The sequence below is a fragment of the Haliotis rufescens genome, unplaced genomic scaffold, assembly GCF_023055435.1.
Source record: "Haliotis rufescens isolate VD_foot unplaced genomic scaffold, xgHalRufe1.0.p SCAF_15, whole genome shotgun sequence".
NCBI lineage: Eukaryota > Metazoa > Mollusca > Gastropoda > Lepetellida > Haliotidae > Haliotis > Haliotis rufescens.
The window spans coordinates 19881685-19898958 of NW_025963835.1; the positions used below are offsets into that span (position 1 = coordinate 19881685).

Consider the following 17274-nt stretch of genomic DNA (forward strand, 5'->3'; position numbering starts at 1 on the left):
AAACGCGTGTTGCTTTAAGCTGTAATTGAATCAACGTTGACTTGGTCTCTGTCACTCAACCAGTCACCTCACTGTGAAATGAGCTCACACTAATCCAATCAAGAGAACATCTCTGGCTTCATTAGGAAACAGCTTATAAGCAAGCGCCCTCGGGAGACTGACCAGGCACTACTCAAACTATACAATCTCATCTACCTAAACGGACAGGTTCCTACTCCCTGGAAACAGGCCCTAGTCATACCAATCCCTAAACCTAATAAACCAGCTAATCAAGCTAACTCATATAGACCAATATCCCTAACTTCAAACTTATGTAAAGTAATGGAATCAATGGCTAAAAATAGATTACAACATTACTTAACCCAAAATAACATCATAAACCCAGATCAAAGCGGTTTCACTCCTGGCCGCTCAACCCTAGATAACCTCACCCGACTAGAACAAGATATTAAGACAGGACAGCTAAATAAACAATATACCACAGGCATCTTCTTAGACTTCTCTAAAGCTTTCGACATGGTATGGCACGATGGGCTAATACAAAAACTTAAAAAAATAGGACTCAAAGGTCAGATAATAAACTACATCCAGGACTTCCTAAACAATCGTAAAATAACCGTCGGTATAGACCAAACTCTATCGGACCAATGTCCCCTAGAAAATGGTACTCCACAGGGCAGTATCCTCAGCCCCACCCTCTTCAATATAATGATAAACGATCTATTCGAGGGCCTATCTCCTAAAGTAAACACATCAAAATTCGCGGATGATGGAGCCATCTGGATCCGCACTAAAAGTATGAACATGGTCCAAAATTTACTCCAAAAATCTCTTAATAAAATACAACAGTGGGCTGACAAATGGGGCTTCTCCCTTAACTCAGAAAAAACAACAGGAATAGTATTCAAACATAAAAACATGAAACCCGCCTCCCCAATCCTCCAGCTAAACAATCAAACAATCAAATTTCAAAAACAAACCAAATTCTTAGGACTTATTTTCGATGAACATCTCACCTGGGATGCTCACATCCAAAACCTAACAACTAAATGCAGTAAAGACCTAAACACCCTAAGATGCCTAACTGGCTCTAACTGGGGAGCCTCCAAAGATACCCTCCTCTCTCTCTACATATCACTAATTAGATCAAAACTAGACTACGGCTGCGCCATATACAACACCCTAAACAACTCTCTATCTAAAAAACTTGACTCAATACAATATCAGGCTCTCAAACTAATTACACGCACCCAACATGGCACCTCCTACACCTCACTTCAGGCCTTAACAGGAGAAATGCCACTAAGTCTACGAAGGGAACAGCTAAGCTTAAATTTCTGGGCCGCGTCCCAATCAAACCCTCTCATCCAAAACTTAATAAACCAAAACATCAGCCCCAAAAACCAAGCTCTAGCTCGTAAACACCCCTTACTTACCCCAATATCCCAAAGAATAACAAACTACCTAAATGAACACCAAATTAAAAATCTTAAACAAAACTGCAAACAATCAAATATCTTCACCCCTAAACTTAAAATACCCAAAATAGACACAACACTAGCTAGCCAAATAAATAAACAAACCGACCCAAACATAGCTAAAACTACCACACTAGCATACATACACGAAAATTGGCCAAATTGGTGTCACATTTACACGGACGGATCCTCAGATCCGACCTCCAAACACACAGGTTTCGGAGTCCATACCACACAACCAACTAAAACCACACAATCCTTCCGACTCCCTAACAACCAATCAATATTCACGGCAGAACTAATGGGCATGGCCTCAGCCCTCCATAATCAAGAATCCAAAAAACACAAAAAAATCCTAATACTTACCGACTCCCTAAGTGGACTGCAAGCCCTCCAAAACAAAAATACCAAAAACCGACCTAAATTAATAAATCAAATACTTAAAAGCTCCAACGACCTAACTAAGGCAGGCAAACAAATAACCTTCTTGTGGATACCCGCCCACGTAGGAATATACGGTAATGAAAACGCCGATAAAGCAGCTAAACTATCCCTCAAAATCCCAGAAATAAGCTTAAACTTACCCATCTCAAAATCAGAAATTAAAAGTGTAAACAAGCAAAAAATCACCAAAAAATGGCATAACCTATATCTAAACTCAAATAGCCAAATCAAAAAAGTGCTCAGCAAACCACTAACCAAACCAAAAATTCTCCATCCATCCAAAAAAATCGACAGAGTAATCACTAAACTCCAAACAGGACACACCAACCTAAATAACCACCTAAAAAAATTTAAAAAACACACTACAGGTAACTGCCCACACTGCAAACAACCAGAAACCCCAGAACACGCACTCATCCACTGCACACACTACCTAACACATCGAACCGCATTACAAACCACCCTCAATCTAAACAAGGCTCTAACTCTAGAAGCAATACTAAACCCACAAAATAAACTAGAAAACTTCAAGGCCTTAGGCGTATTCTTAATCAAAACGGAACTAATAAAACGCATCTAAAAACACAATAACTCACCAAATCAAAATCACATAAACAAACAAACATCCACCATACCCAGCTCCCTTAGTTCTCCTCCCCAATCCCATCGGCATCTATTCCAAATCTCAAAATTCCCAAATTCTATATAAGCAACCTCTAAAACCCCCCTCTTGGGTTGCACAGACCACCTTCGCCCCTTTCGGAAACACATTAAATGGCCTGGCCGGGCCCGTGTGCGAAATACGCATCAGTCGGAAAGCGCACGTTAAATCTCCAAAGTAAGTAAGTAAGTAAGTAAGAGACTGACCATTATATCCAGCGTCTACCAGTTGCATTGCATTTTCTTCCTAGTCCTCCAATACAAGAAGAATGTCTTCCCCTAGTTTCTCTTTGAGTGTTACTTCAGAGGCTGACATCAGCTTCACCGACCTGAAGACCTTACTCTTTGACAGCCAATTTGCCTGGAGAAACAGTATGGTGCCTCATCAGGACAGACTGACAGGCATTGTCCCTTGTACACAACACCGGTCAAACACAAGAATTCGTTGACACATTCAGACCCTTTTCTGATCAAATCTGTTGGGCATTTAGAGAGGTACTGGCGATTATGTTTATATGGATCGTTCTGAGGGCATGATGGTAAACACGAACCATTGTAGGTGACACCGCCATTACAATTTATTACACAGTCAAATTCCTTTCTTAACATTCCCGGTGGACAAGAGGAAAAGCATTTCCCATCGTGTTTATATAGGCCAATGTCACAAGGGGGTCATTTTGAGACATTGCTCAAATTCTACTGTATACGAAATCCAAGCATTTTCTAAAAAATAAAAGCGACAAAACCCTTTCCATATTTATAAGAATTCTCTGCCAAAAGCAGAGTCGATTGTACGGCTCACGACTATATCGTGAGCTTGTTTCATCAAATAGTAATGATACCAGGTGAGATGAGGTTAGAATATGTAAGTGTATGTGGAGTAATGCAATTACGAAATAAACGACCCGTGCCCGTTGTTTATGGTACAATAAAACACTGCAGGGAGAATAAACCACTCGGGGCTGCGCCCCTCATGGTTTATCTGTCTTCAGTGTTTTATTGTAAGATAAACAACGCCCACGAGTCGTTTATATCTTATATGATATATCCACATTATTGACAGTTCTTTAAGGATGACGATACATTGTACAACATATTTACCCGTTTTTAAATAACGACGTCTTCCTTAAAAGAATCCGACCACGGCAATGTCGGACAAGTCCATTTTATGACAACCTAAGTATGTCCCGCATATACTCACAATCCTCACTTCGATTACCTGTATTTCTCCCCCCAATACCGATTGTCATAGCTAATTCGATTTTGGAGGTCATCGTTCGGCCACCGCGTTTATCTGCGTTGCCTAGCTACATCTACGGGGGACTGGACAGTCCCCACTAAAAATAACGCCGTCATATATACGACGTCATCAAGTTGCGAGCACGTGTCAGAATCTCCAGAAATGACGTCATGATAGAACAATGTTTTATCGTGAAATAAACCACGCTTCGTTCTTCGTTGTCCTTTGCGATTTATCGCGTAGCTATCTTTTATGTGCGGTTAGAGTATAAATATCTAAATCAACACATGTTGTATCTTATGAGTGTGCCACATAAAATGTCATTCATGAAATGAACTGAACAGTTCGATTTAGAAAGTATTGGCATACTGGCATGGATAATTCATATTTGCAAACACAGTGGTCTTGAAGAAAATTGAGGATCCAGATCATTCCATGTCAATTACTCATCCACATACTCTGATTGGTTAGGATTTGGGCGACCTCTCTTGTATGTTAAGATGCTCATGATATTAATCACTGGATTGTATGGTCCAGACTCGATTATTTACAGACCGCCGTCATAGAGCTGGAATATTGCTGTGTGCGGCGTTAAACAACCAACCAACCAACCTAGCAATATTCCTTCAATATCACGGTGGGGGACACCAGAAATGAGCTGACAAACAAACGCTTTATCCACTAGGCGACTCCAATCGCCACTCTGATTTATATTAGTTAGAGGCAAGCAACCTCAATGGAGATCGAAGATGAATGTAGATATATATTTGTGAGATGAGCTGTCATATGTGTTTGTGAAATCCGTGTTTTAACTTTTACACGTTTCTTTTTTTTTTTGGGGGGGGAGTTTTCTTTGACATTCAGGAAAGGCTGGTACCGTTTGTTTTGCATGTAATGCAGACATTGTTTTCTCAGTATTTATTTTCCCTTTTTCTTCTTGCATGTATACAGAAGTACATCTGTGACAAGATGCTTTGTTACTCTAGATGGAGATGAAACGTGCCAAGACGTGAACAAAGAGGTATGATAAGCATAGTTATGTCACACTCTCCGACCCCGTGAAGATTCGGGTTACTATAGGTCTTCAGCAACCTATGCTTGCCAGAATAGGCGACTAACCGGATCGGGTATCCAGACTCGCTGCCTTGGTTGATGCATGTTACCGTATCCCAATTGCGTGGATCGATGATCATAGTGTCAATCACTGGAAAGTAATCCAGACTCGATTATTTACGGATCGCTGGAATATTGCCTCATGCGGCGTTAAACAACAATCAAACAAACAAACAAAAACACAAAAAATTCCGACTCTGAGGAGTCCAATTTGGGTTCAAATTCATCAATTTGCTTCATGATGTTTCGTGAAGCAGTATTGCGTCATTGAAAATGTTTGGCGAACTTGTTGAAATTTAGGAAGATAGGTCTTGATATTTCTTGCGTTATTTAATATATCACATTCTATAAGCAATAATTAAAATATAATAACAATGCATAACGCTTGCGACAACTTAGTTTAACTCGTTCACACTAGTTTGAATCACTGCGTTTTCAATCACAGGCAGCTTGGCTTGTATACTCCCCAGGGAACTGAGAATGAAAATCGAATGCTCTCTGATCCGTTGCCTGGGGTAATAATGTAGTAGTAGTATGCTCTTTCTACGCAGATTTAGAGTGAGTGAGTAAGTTGGGTTTAACGCCGCTTTTAACAGTATTCCAGTTATATCACGACGTGTCAGCCTAATGTGGGAGGAAAGCCCGATGTGATGCAGGTCTCAGACGTTTACCACTTCGGTGAAACCCACGAGCACGAGTATGGTGCTGACAAACCTAGAACCATAATCGGGGCGAACCGCGATTCGAACCCACAATCATAGGTTTCTGGCGTGCCCATTAAACGCAACTCTGCACAGCGAATCGCGGCGCCTTAGACGACTGGGCCACCCATGCCTCCGCAGATTTGAAGGACGTCATAGGATAAAATGATGTCTGCCGTATTCCAACTTGAAATGTGTTTGTTCAGACACGGACCTATATATACAAGTCCGTGGTTCAGATAAACATTTTACTTGCCTGTGCATGTGCTTGTGACGGATTGTATAGTGATTTATAAACGAGTGCTCATGAATAGTTTGGAATCGTACAAGGAACTCTGCTTTAAGTATATATTTCCTAACGGGAAAGTAAACTCTACATAGCAACTTTGTAGATTTTAATACATTAGGACCTACGTACTCGCAAATGCTTGACCAAAATGAAATTTGAAAACGGTAATAGCGTATATGTGAGGATTAAGTGAAAGACGAAAGGCCAAATCGCCTCCTCACCCCACCCCTCCCCAAACCCCACACACGTGTTTGACACGCTGTGCAATCTAAATAATCGGTCCGACCCCAAATCTGCCTGTTCGAAAACGGTAATAGCGTATATGTGAGGATTAAGTGAAAGACGAAAGGCCAAATCACCTTCTCACCCCACCCCTCCCCCACACACGTGTTTGACACGCTGTGCAATCTAAATGATCGGTCCGACCCCAAATCTGCCTGTTCGAAAACGGTAATAGCGTATATGTGAGGATTAAGTGAAAGACGAAAGGCCAAATCGACTCCTCACCCCACCCCTCCCCCACACACGTGTTTGACACGCTGTGCAATCTAAATGATCGGTCCGACCCCAAATCTGTTGTTTCATTTGGAAGCAATAAACAGTTTCAAATACTTGTAATTACGTCCATGTTTTTTTGTTTGTTCGTAATTTAACACTGAGCAATTTTCCATCTGTATGACAAAATAATTATAAATAATTGAGTAAGGACCAGACAAACCAGTGATTGATATTATGAGCAATGATCCTTGCCATCAGGTTACGATGAAACACAATCAACCAGGTCACCTAGTCAGATGTACTGGGTCTCCTCGTACGATAATTAAGTGAACTTAAGTATCAATTTAATATTATCATCAAAAAGACATCATATCAGATCTGTCCAGAAAAGGCTCTGAAAATAATGACTATGTTCATTAAAAACATCTGTGATACATTTCGAACGCCTCCGTGGTCTGCTGGTAGAGCCTGGTAGAAGGTCGTGAGTTCGATTCCCTGCCGCGGCATACCAAGAAAGATGAGTTCCATCCCCGGCTGGAATATTGCTGGAATATTGCTAAAAGCGGCGTAAAACCACACACACTCCCTCACAAGAAGAATGATACGTGAATGTACGCGACGCTAAACCCTATTTCACGTCACCTCACGTTATGCACATGTGGTTGTTGTGTCTGTTAATGTATCTCTTCCAGTTACTAGTGACATGAACTATTTTGTGTGGCCCATGAAAGCTTTGGAATGGATCAACCGCGCTTTTCTTACCACCATTTCAGAATGTTCAGATCTGACTAGTTCACGTCATCTTGATACAAAATTGGGAGGGAAACACATTTCTGAGCGGGAGAATACATCCCTTATACCCAGCCACGAAGACAACAGGCTGCATGTGCATTTCTGCGCGGGAGAATAAATCATTAATACCCCGCCACTAAGAAAACAGGCTGCACGTGGATTTCTGAGCGAGAGAATAAAACACTCATACCCCGCAACGAAGCAAAACGCTGCACGTTTCTTACGAGTCAATGACTCAGCTCAACAGATATTTTCTTTCAATTTTCAATTTGTTTTAATTTTTTTACAACGGCAGATTGAAACATGTTGGCAAGATCAATTCGTTGTCGTTGTATCGCTCTGGATATAAGTGGTTTAATGCGGCCTCCGACTCGTGTCATAAAATCTAAAGCTTGACACATAAAACCCCATATACCCCTCGTGATAATGCTACAACTTATAACATATTGTTACATAAAGGAGAGGTTCGAAAGACGGAGAGAGCATGCAGGGAACCTCTGCAAATAGACCGTCTAAGCGGTGGACATGGCAGAACCCCTGCAGCTATACACCAATGTGCAGTGTATTTATGTACGTGCTACGCTAATATGTGATAGCGGGTGTTGAAGTATCAACATCGTCAGAGATGTAAATAAAATATTGAGATATCTATATCATTTTCGAGTTATCAATCAAACTTATGATGTCTCAGATGGATATCGGTTGACATAGACGAGAGCTGTTGTAATGTAACAAGAAAGAATATACCCGTTTGTGACCCCACTCCCCACTAGTTATGTCCTCAGTCGCACTCTTCATAAGCGGTGTTATTTTATTATGATCGCCATTTAGACACAACTTGGGTAAAATGGGTAAAAACGAATTCCTGAAACAGACGTTTAAACATATTTTATTGTGTAAAAAGTACAAAAAAGGATGGGAAAAAAATGGCTCACTTATGTGACCCACTCCATAAAAACATTGTTAATTGTGATAGATCGATGTACACATACACACACACACACACACAAGATTTATATAAAATAGATATACACTAGATAGACTCACTCAACCCCATAAAAATTCACTCCGGAGTGATTTCAGCTTAGGTTCAAAGCACTCTATAGGTCTTCAGCAACCCATACTTGCGGGATCGGGTGGTCAGACTCGCTGACTTGGTTGAAGCATGTCATCGATCCCAAATGCATGATGTTAATCACTGGATTGTCTGGTCCAGACTCGATTATTTACAGACCGCCGTCATATAGCTAGGATATTGCTGAGTGCGGCGTAAAACAACAAACCAACCAACCAACCAATCAAAGCACTCTAGGCTCAGATCACGCCCCTCTGCTAGGCCCAAACCATACAATAAAAATAAGTGTATATCTCTCAAATAGTTAGGATAAAAGTAACTTTGTTTCCACTTTAGATTTTTCTAATTATATAAATCATATCAGGGGTAAGCTTCGACGCATGAAAATAATAAGATGCGTCTATACAATTGTTTTCTACAAAATATTTGTCTGCATGTAATTGTTTGAAGGGAACATGCACTTTTATCGCATAGTATCGACCCAACATGTACACACGCGCTAAGAAAGGTACCATGTATAATTACATCATTTCCATGCAGGAATAAAATATATATAAAATAATTCATAAACATTAAAAATACATACAAAAAACATAACTGGTTCAAGTTTTGTATACAAATTCTTACTCAACAGTTCATTTCAGACATAAGCACGTTTCTTTGAATTGCCAGCACATAGATTTCATCAGTCCCAAGTGAGACAGTTCTGGTGTTAAAATATTCGCTTTTTTCGTAAGTTTGTAAAGAATGAACAAATAATTATGTAGTCACACGGATCCACATGGCCAGGGCGTTTCGGGTTACATAATGTCTGAGAAATCGGCGCAACAACATGAGGCGTTGGCAACATGCACACCCCACGTCACCAACCACACGTGCCTCCAATAAATCTATTAATTGATACACAAACATACCCGAAAATACAATGAAACATAGACATTTGAAATTGCAAGTGGAGTCATATTTGAGCCCGGGGAGTCATTTGGTTATAACAGACGGGATTACAATAGAATGTGAAATTAATCTGCAATAGAAGATTTTTTAAGAATAATTAAGACTGGGAGATACAGAAAAGAGCTGAAACATCAAAGGTAATCAGGCCCATGTAGAAGATGAGTATCCTTTTGTAATAATTTGTAACTGGTACCACAATTTGAGATGCTGTTTGTTTGTTTGTTTTTTAACGCCGAACTGTTGATCTTACATCGTGTACGTTCAAAGCTGCATGTTAATTGAAGCAAAAGCTTTAGCCATGACTTTAGATATATACAACTATAAATACATGGGTCAACTCATGTCCAAGAAAGCAACTTATGTGCATTTAAAAGAAATATGACAATAAAAAGCCAATAGAAGACAATAACCATATAGAACAAAGAAACAAGCAAGGACATAAAGAAACAAGCGTTGTTACAGAAAGTTAATACTAAGTAAGAAAGTAAGATAACAGCACCCAATTACAAATTCAGGACAGCAACCAAAATACAGAAAATACACCTATTCAGAGCAGATTAATGTTAACTGATAATCATTGGCTGAAAAGCCAATGGAGATAGCCACCAACCTATCATTTTCACTTTCATCATTCTGATCAATTCAGTTCGTTCCATCACCAAACACGAATGCATCATCAGTGTGCTGGATCAAAGGCTCGTCTTCTGATGTTACTTGTAACAACGGCACATCGTCGTGGTCTCTTCGTGGATTGATAATCACCTTATTGAAATAGTTCGCAACTCAAAGGATCCCTCCATTGTGACTCAAAGCAGTTGCTTTCTGAGAAAAATTTCGCTGTTCTTGCAATGACAGCAGCTCTTCATCTATCCTAATTGACTTCCATGTTTTCTTCATCCGGAAGTTCAGCGCGGTCTTGCTGTTGTCCAGGGAGATTGTCAAACGTCACTAACTCCAGCATATCACACTCTGTGAGCTACAATGATAAATTGTGCAACACGTTTACACAACTACAAAAGGTCTGACACAGAAACATAAAATATACGACACCAAAAGATCAGATGTACAACATTAATGTACATCATAGGGAGGACGTAAATTTCAGAATTTCACAATGTATTAACCAATGTAAATATCACACACACACGCACCCCCCCCCCCCCCCCCCCCCAACCCCCACCCCCCCCAAAAAAAAAACGAAACAAAAAACAAAAAAAGACAAACAAACCAAACAACAAAGACAACAAAAACAAAACAAAACAAGACTGACGCAAATGCAGATGCATATTTATTTTTATCATTCAAAACTGGATCCCACAGGAGATATGGCTTGGATTAGATCAAGCGATATCTACACTGTAGATATCGCTGCAATGAAATTACATCACAATGCTTTGCAGACAATTGTGACGTCACTGGTTTCCATGACATCACAATCAAATGACATTACTAATGGCTCTGCTACTGAAGCTGTTAGCAGTACTTTTTACACTGAAGTCACTGCTAATTACTGTCTACAAATTGTGTCTTTTGATACACTCGTAGATAAAAGTGGCAAAAATCCTCGGCAAGCCTCGGAATTTTTCCACTTTTATCAACTCGTGTTGATATATTTGATATCAAAAGACACTCGGGTGAGATTCTCTCTATATATCCATATTTATCGACATCTGTATCTATATACATACATCATATTATGCTATTATTCTCAATCAGTTCGTGGTCAGGCCAACCCGGTGGTTAATATCATGAGCAAAGAGCAATGACACATAATGCACGTATATTTTAAGGCTGACATGAGTTCATCTGTTACTCCTTATCCTTATATCTTACGTAAACACTACACTTTTATTACATTCAATATACAGGTTTATCGATGGAAGTGGAGCTAACATTTATACTTACCTGTTCTCTTTGAACTTTTTGTGGTGCATTCATTTCCCTTGATTTCTTAGGATTATAAACCATGAAGAACAGACACATCAGCACCGTCAACATCAGAAATGGCGTAACTTGAATTGCGCTATACACATATATCAAGGGGTGACAGATGTAATCTGTGAAACCTGCACTACCAGGTGGGCATGTTGACACGCAACTACCGCCGGCGATGTAGAACTTCTTCTCCTGACAATCATATTGATCAATGCATTTTTCCTGATAAATGTAGGTGTCCGGTGGACAAATGGCGTAACAGTTGCTGTCCTTTCTGTTTGGTGCCTCTTGGGGGCAAGATGATAAGCATGATCCGTTGTATAAGATATTTGAGCACTTGTTATTTTCTAGGCAGTGAAAACTTTTTGCGAAAAACCCTGACGGACATTGCGTCAGACAGTTTCCGGAATGGTTATATGGGACATGAGGAGGACAATGTGGCAAACATGATCCATTGTATTTGACTGCGTCTGTTATCGTTGAGCAGTCGGATATAGAAACTCATTTGTTGTCTGGGAATACGCTTGTGTTTGAAGGACACTCCAAGATGCATGTGTTGTGTAATTTATACTTAAACGTTGATGGACAATCATGAAGACATTTGGATTCATGAACAAACATCCCTTGCTCCTTGCACTCTTGATAACTTACACAGTTCATATCAGGCAAACCAACAGTTTCCTGTGGGCACGTTTGGTAGCAGTGGCTTGACCTGATGTATGGGGATTCTTTTGGACATTCTGTTGCACACGTTCCGTCAGACACCATTTTCTTCATCTCGATACATTCGGATTCGCCAATGCACTGGAATTTCCCTGGGGCTGTAACAACAAAGTCTTCTGGGCAGGCAGGCTGGCAGAGGCCATTGGCTACGTAGGGTTCTGTGCCATTACACTCGGACACACATGTTCTGTTGGCTATAAACCCATGGGTCATTATACAAGCAGAAGGATCAACACACTGCATGTCAGCGATTACAGTTTCATCTGGACAAATTGTTACACACGTTGCGTGATGGTTTAAAGGTGCAGATTGTGGACAGGCATCAACACAGGTATTGTTGAAGATGACTTTATATAGGTAATATCGTTCTGTGCATTGTTGCAAACCTATGCATGCTTCATCATTCAACACAGTGTTAGGAGGACATGTCGAGTAACAGATGCTATCTACTGCATAAGGAGCTTCAGGAGGGCAGGTGGCAATACATTCATTTCGGAAACTGACCATATATCGGCGAGCAAAGTCAGAAATGCATTCAGTCCCAAGAACACATTTCTCAGTTGGGCACAGTGTTGTGCATGATCCCTGGTCACTGAACATAGCTGCAGCTGGACAGACAGGAACACAAGTATTGTTGTATATGAATTGACCCAGCCTGCGAGTACACTCCTGTTTTGATAGACACTGGTTTCCATTTACCGTGACAGATTTGTCAGGTGGACATGAGGAAAGGCAGACACCTTGTAGGATAGACTGCTTGTTGGAAGGACAAACTTTAACACATGTCGTGTTGTCTATGAAATATCCCCTCTCTATACAGTCTGACGGTGACAAACAATCGGACCCGTTCATAACAGTATCAACTGGGCATGCCTTACAACAAGTCCCATTTGTCTTGAAAGGCATGGAGGAAGGACAGGACGGCACACAGGTGCCATTAAACAGGACCTGGTTGTTATGGGACACACAGTATGTCCCATTCAAGCAACGCGATCCTACCATGATCGTATGTGCCGGACACGTGTTGTAGCATGTGGAAGTGTCCTGTTGGTAAAGCGTCCCGGGGGGACAGGAATGCACGCATGTTTTCCCATACACCACACGCGAGCTTTCTCGACAATCCTGTGCACTAAGACACATGACCTTAGAATCTGACCACATATGTAGCCATGTTGGGAGGCAGGGAACAATGCATGTTTTCCCATACACCACAAACGATTGCATTCGACAACTTTGTACACTAATACACCTGCTCCTCGTACCAATCGACAGATTTGTGGGGGTGCAAGGTTCTGCACCTACCCCACAGCCGGACAACAGCACACACAATACCAACATGAACAACATCTTTACATCTGTTTTAATGGAGGAGCAACTCAGACACACTGGTCTTCTTGTGATTCAAACATCCAGGTGTTGCTCTCTGAAAAAAGAGGATAAATGATTTTAAATTTGACAAGGAATGTATACATGATGTATCTTTTGGTATATGAGTGACATTAAAACGTCTAATCTTTAATATATCAGCCATACACCAACGGGCCCATTCAGTTTACTAAGATAGCAAATCATGTATGCATGATTATGTTGGTTGTATAATTCAGCTGTCACACGCCAAGGACGGGTACTTTCTCTTTCGTTTTCATTTCACACAACTAAATCAGCATTCATTTCCTCAATGTCCTCAATTCTACACAAGGAAATAAAGTTGTTAGTAACAGGATATGTTTTACGGTCAATGTTTCAAAACATAACTTTTCCTCATAAAGGTGACGCTGAATGTTTTTTTTCAAAAAAAATTCCGGGACATCAAGCATGTTCTGAGAACAGTTTGTTTTTGGTGCAGAAATTATTTGTGTCAATTTGTTTCGGGAAAAATATATATTTCAAACACAAATCCACAAACTATCACATAATATTGACCGTAAAACATATCCTGTTTCTAAAAACTTTATTGGCGTTCTTGGCGTGTGTCAGCTGAATTATACCACGTGACGTGGGCCACGCAGGCGATGCGTTTTACGGGACGAGGCGTTGCCGTGAATCGTCTTACATCGTTACAGAAGAATAGCGACCCACCAAGACATAACAATGCTTGTCGTACAAGGCAACGAACGGGATCGGGTGGTCAGGGTCGCTGACTTGGTTGATGATGCATGTCATCGTATCCCAATTGGGTTGATCGATGCCCATGATGTCAATCACTGGATTGTCTTGTCCAGACTCGATTATATACAGACCGCCGTCATATAACTGGAATATTGCTGAGTGCGGCGTTAAACAACAAACAAACAGACAAAAATGGAAACGGGGTTCAAATATACAAAGTGTGGATTAAAGTATTCCAACCTGACTATGAGGTCAACCTATCTCCGTCTTTTCCAAGAACGCAGAAACTTAGGTTTTCAGTTAGTGTACTTTGATTAAACAAAAATCATGACACAACCATTTGGAGGCCAACAGGCACCCGCTCCCGTAGTACCATCTGGCGACCCGTGAAGAGATCCGGGGTGGAATTGGTCTTCAGCAACCCATCGCATTGAATATATCTCTATCTATATCTATATATCTATATATCTATGTTTATGTTTATGTTTACTAATGTATGGGAGGCCATAGGCCTGTTTAAAGGTTAAAAATGTTTCTCAAAAACATTAGAAAATGGTAACAAATAAAACCGTTATAGCTGCAATGAGGAGTTGCATTAGATATAGTTTGTGACAGAGAACTGTTAGTTCGATAAGAATCAATAGATAAAAGACATTTCATATTTATCACAAGTGAATTCTTGACATTTCATATGTATCATTGGATTGGTTAGTTAATGAAACAAGCAGAGAATTTCAAGATATATTTTATTTGGAGCATCCGGGGCAAGTCACAAAATCAATAGAGTGATGAACAATCTGGCCCGTAGGCTTCTGTAGTTTTCCGATTACGACACACAAGAGTTCATGGTCAGAGCTAACTTGTAACCAATCAAAATGGGGTATTGTGACATGTGACAAAGACAGGCCAGGCCCGAAGTGATACTTTATTATTAGGAGAAGAGAGCACGGTTTGCAATCGATCGAGTCGAATCCCGATCGTTCTAAGTTTTCACCAGTTAGTCACGAGTCTGGCCGGTCTGATCCTGTCCTGTATTGATAGATGGGCTGAGAGTAAGTAAAACTATGTGAGTATAAAGCTGGTGTTGCGTTTCTTTATTATGAGAGTATGAATGCTGATGGGGACAACTTGGAGAAGACGTCCTAAGACCAAGCACTCCTTGACGGAACGGAGCCGATGTTCACCTGGCGAGTTGCACAGTCATGGCTTAACTGACCATGAGGACCAGGAAATGGCAATACATTTAGTAACTGTAGTAGGGTCGCACTTGACGCCCGAAAGCAGTTACGACAGGCCCATGTTCATTTCAGTTATATATAGTAAAACACAATTGAGGCAATTGACATTTAAAACAATACTAAGGGTACAATATTAAGTCTTTGTACGTAATAATAGAGCTTCCTTCACATACTTAGCTACATTTCTGAGTATACAGTCATTTTGGTTATTTAAGAGATTGCTAAAAGTATTAATACATGGGTTGTTATAGAATCTTACAGGAATATACTTTTAACTTAATGATGCGTTAAACGGGCAGACAAACATAAAATGGACTTCGTCTCTTCAATCACGTGCTGTCACATAACATTTTCCTCGGAAGGATGGTTGGTTTATTGGTTTGTTGTTTTACGCCGCACTCAGCAATATTCCAGCTATATGACGGCGGTCTGTAAATAGTCAAGTCTGGACCAGACAATCCAGTGATTGGCATCATCAGCATCGATCCACACAATTGGGATCGATGACATGCATCAACCAAGTCAGCGAGCCCGACCACCAGATCCCGTCAGTCGCCTCTTACGACAAGCATTGTCGCCTTTTACGGTAAGCATGGGTAGCTGAAGACCTATTCTACCCCGGATCTTCACGGGTCAGATGTCTTCATCTGTATGTATTGATGCATTATATTATTTCAGAATACATTTATTTTCATTGAGCTTTATATGAAGCAAAGTTACATTTTCCCTTCATTATCAATCCTCAGTATGCGTTTATGAATCCCAATCAATCAGTGATAATACCAGGTGTTCGCGAAAAGGTTAGCGTATCGTACCCCACCGGTTGCATCCGTCACAAATACATGCAAGGGCAAGTCAAGTGTTCGCCCATAACCAATGAGTGTTACCTCATGAATTAAGACCCACTGTGTGGAGAACGAACACCGCACATTAAACGCATAACAATTTGCAAACTCACACGACAATGACTATAGATAAGGCAATTTTACAAAATCGTTTTCCTCATAACCAACTGTAATCGGATTTACAAAATCGTTTTCCTCGTAACCCAGTGTAATCGGATTAACCCACCATTGTAAATGTCACATACATGTCACCTTATATGCCCCATAATTTGGAAGAGCAGATCTAGCACATATATTTAGAGAATAACTCACGAGGAACAAGGAAATAAGGATTGTTTGTCTCGAATGAAATTAAGGTTCATGTAATCTGCAATTCCGAGTGTCGACAGAGTTATTTTTATATTGCCCAAATATGTCCTATGCGGGCATCTCTTACAATATCATACTCCCCCCCCCCCCCCAACCCCTCCACCCCAACACACACACACATACCTTCGACAAGCATAAGATGTATATTCATGTAATTGGCTTCACTATCTGGCTTAAGCAGATAAGCTATAATGTGGTAAATGGTAAAATTGAACGTTGCATCGGCATTATTTCAGCCATATAGCGACGAGACCAAGTTAATATGTTTACGATTAAGTCATTTATGAAAAGTTATATGTAAAAACAATCCATGAAACTTATTTTAGCATGACAATATCATGCATACATATTTAAATCACGAGCTAGAGGCCACCAGTAACCTACGCTGGTTATGACTGAAATAATGCCGATGAGACGTTGAATTTAAATTCACCCACTCACTATAATGTGTAGTAGACGAGTATTAGTCCATGCAACACCTACCTTATGTAGCATTAGCATCTGAAATCATGGAAACATGATTCAAATGTGTATTACAAAACAAAAGAAAGTAGACTCGTCCTTGCTGTAAGGAGGTTGAGTCCGGATGCAGGGTGGGATGGGGCACGTTTGGGCGAGCTGGCTCATACCACGTGACGTGGACCAGGCAGGCTATTGGTATTGCCACACAATGACCAGGTATGTGAATTGCGCCTTTATTACAAAGGCATGCAGTCATAGCCCTACGATAACACAGACTGCGATACGAGGCCCGACGTCCTGCAGCACACAACATCGATCCCGTGTTTGTCCGGAATGCAGAGAGCCGCCC

The 17274-nt window shown here is 40.6% G+C and overlaps 1 protein-coding gene across 1 annotated transcript; it reads right to left on the reverse strand.

Moving 5' to 3' along the window:
- Positions 1–8415: 8415 nt before the first annotated feature.
- Positions 8416–17049, reverse strand: LOC124135149 (proprotein convertase subtilisin/kexin type 5-like). Its single transcript, XM_048396271.1, has 3 exons — positions 16947–17049; positions 11150–13325; positions 8416–10220 (listed from the first exon to the last, which is right to left on the reverse strand). The coding sequence occupies exon 2, from the start codon at positions 13247–13249 to the stop codon at positions 11681–11683; it is 1569 nt and encodes a 522-aa protein (XP_048252228.1). The 5' UTR covers positions 13250–13325; positions 16947–17049; the 3' UTR covers positions 8416–10220; positions 11150–11680.
- Positions 17050–17274: the final 225 nt, after the last annotated feature.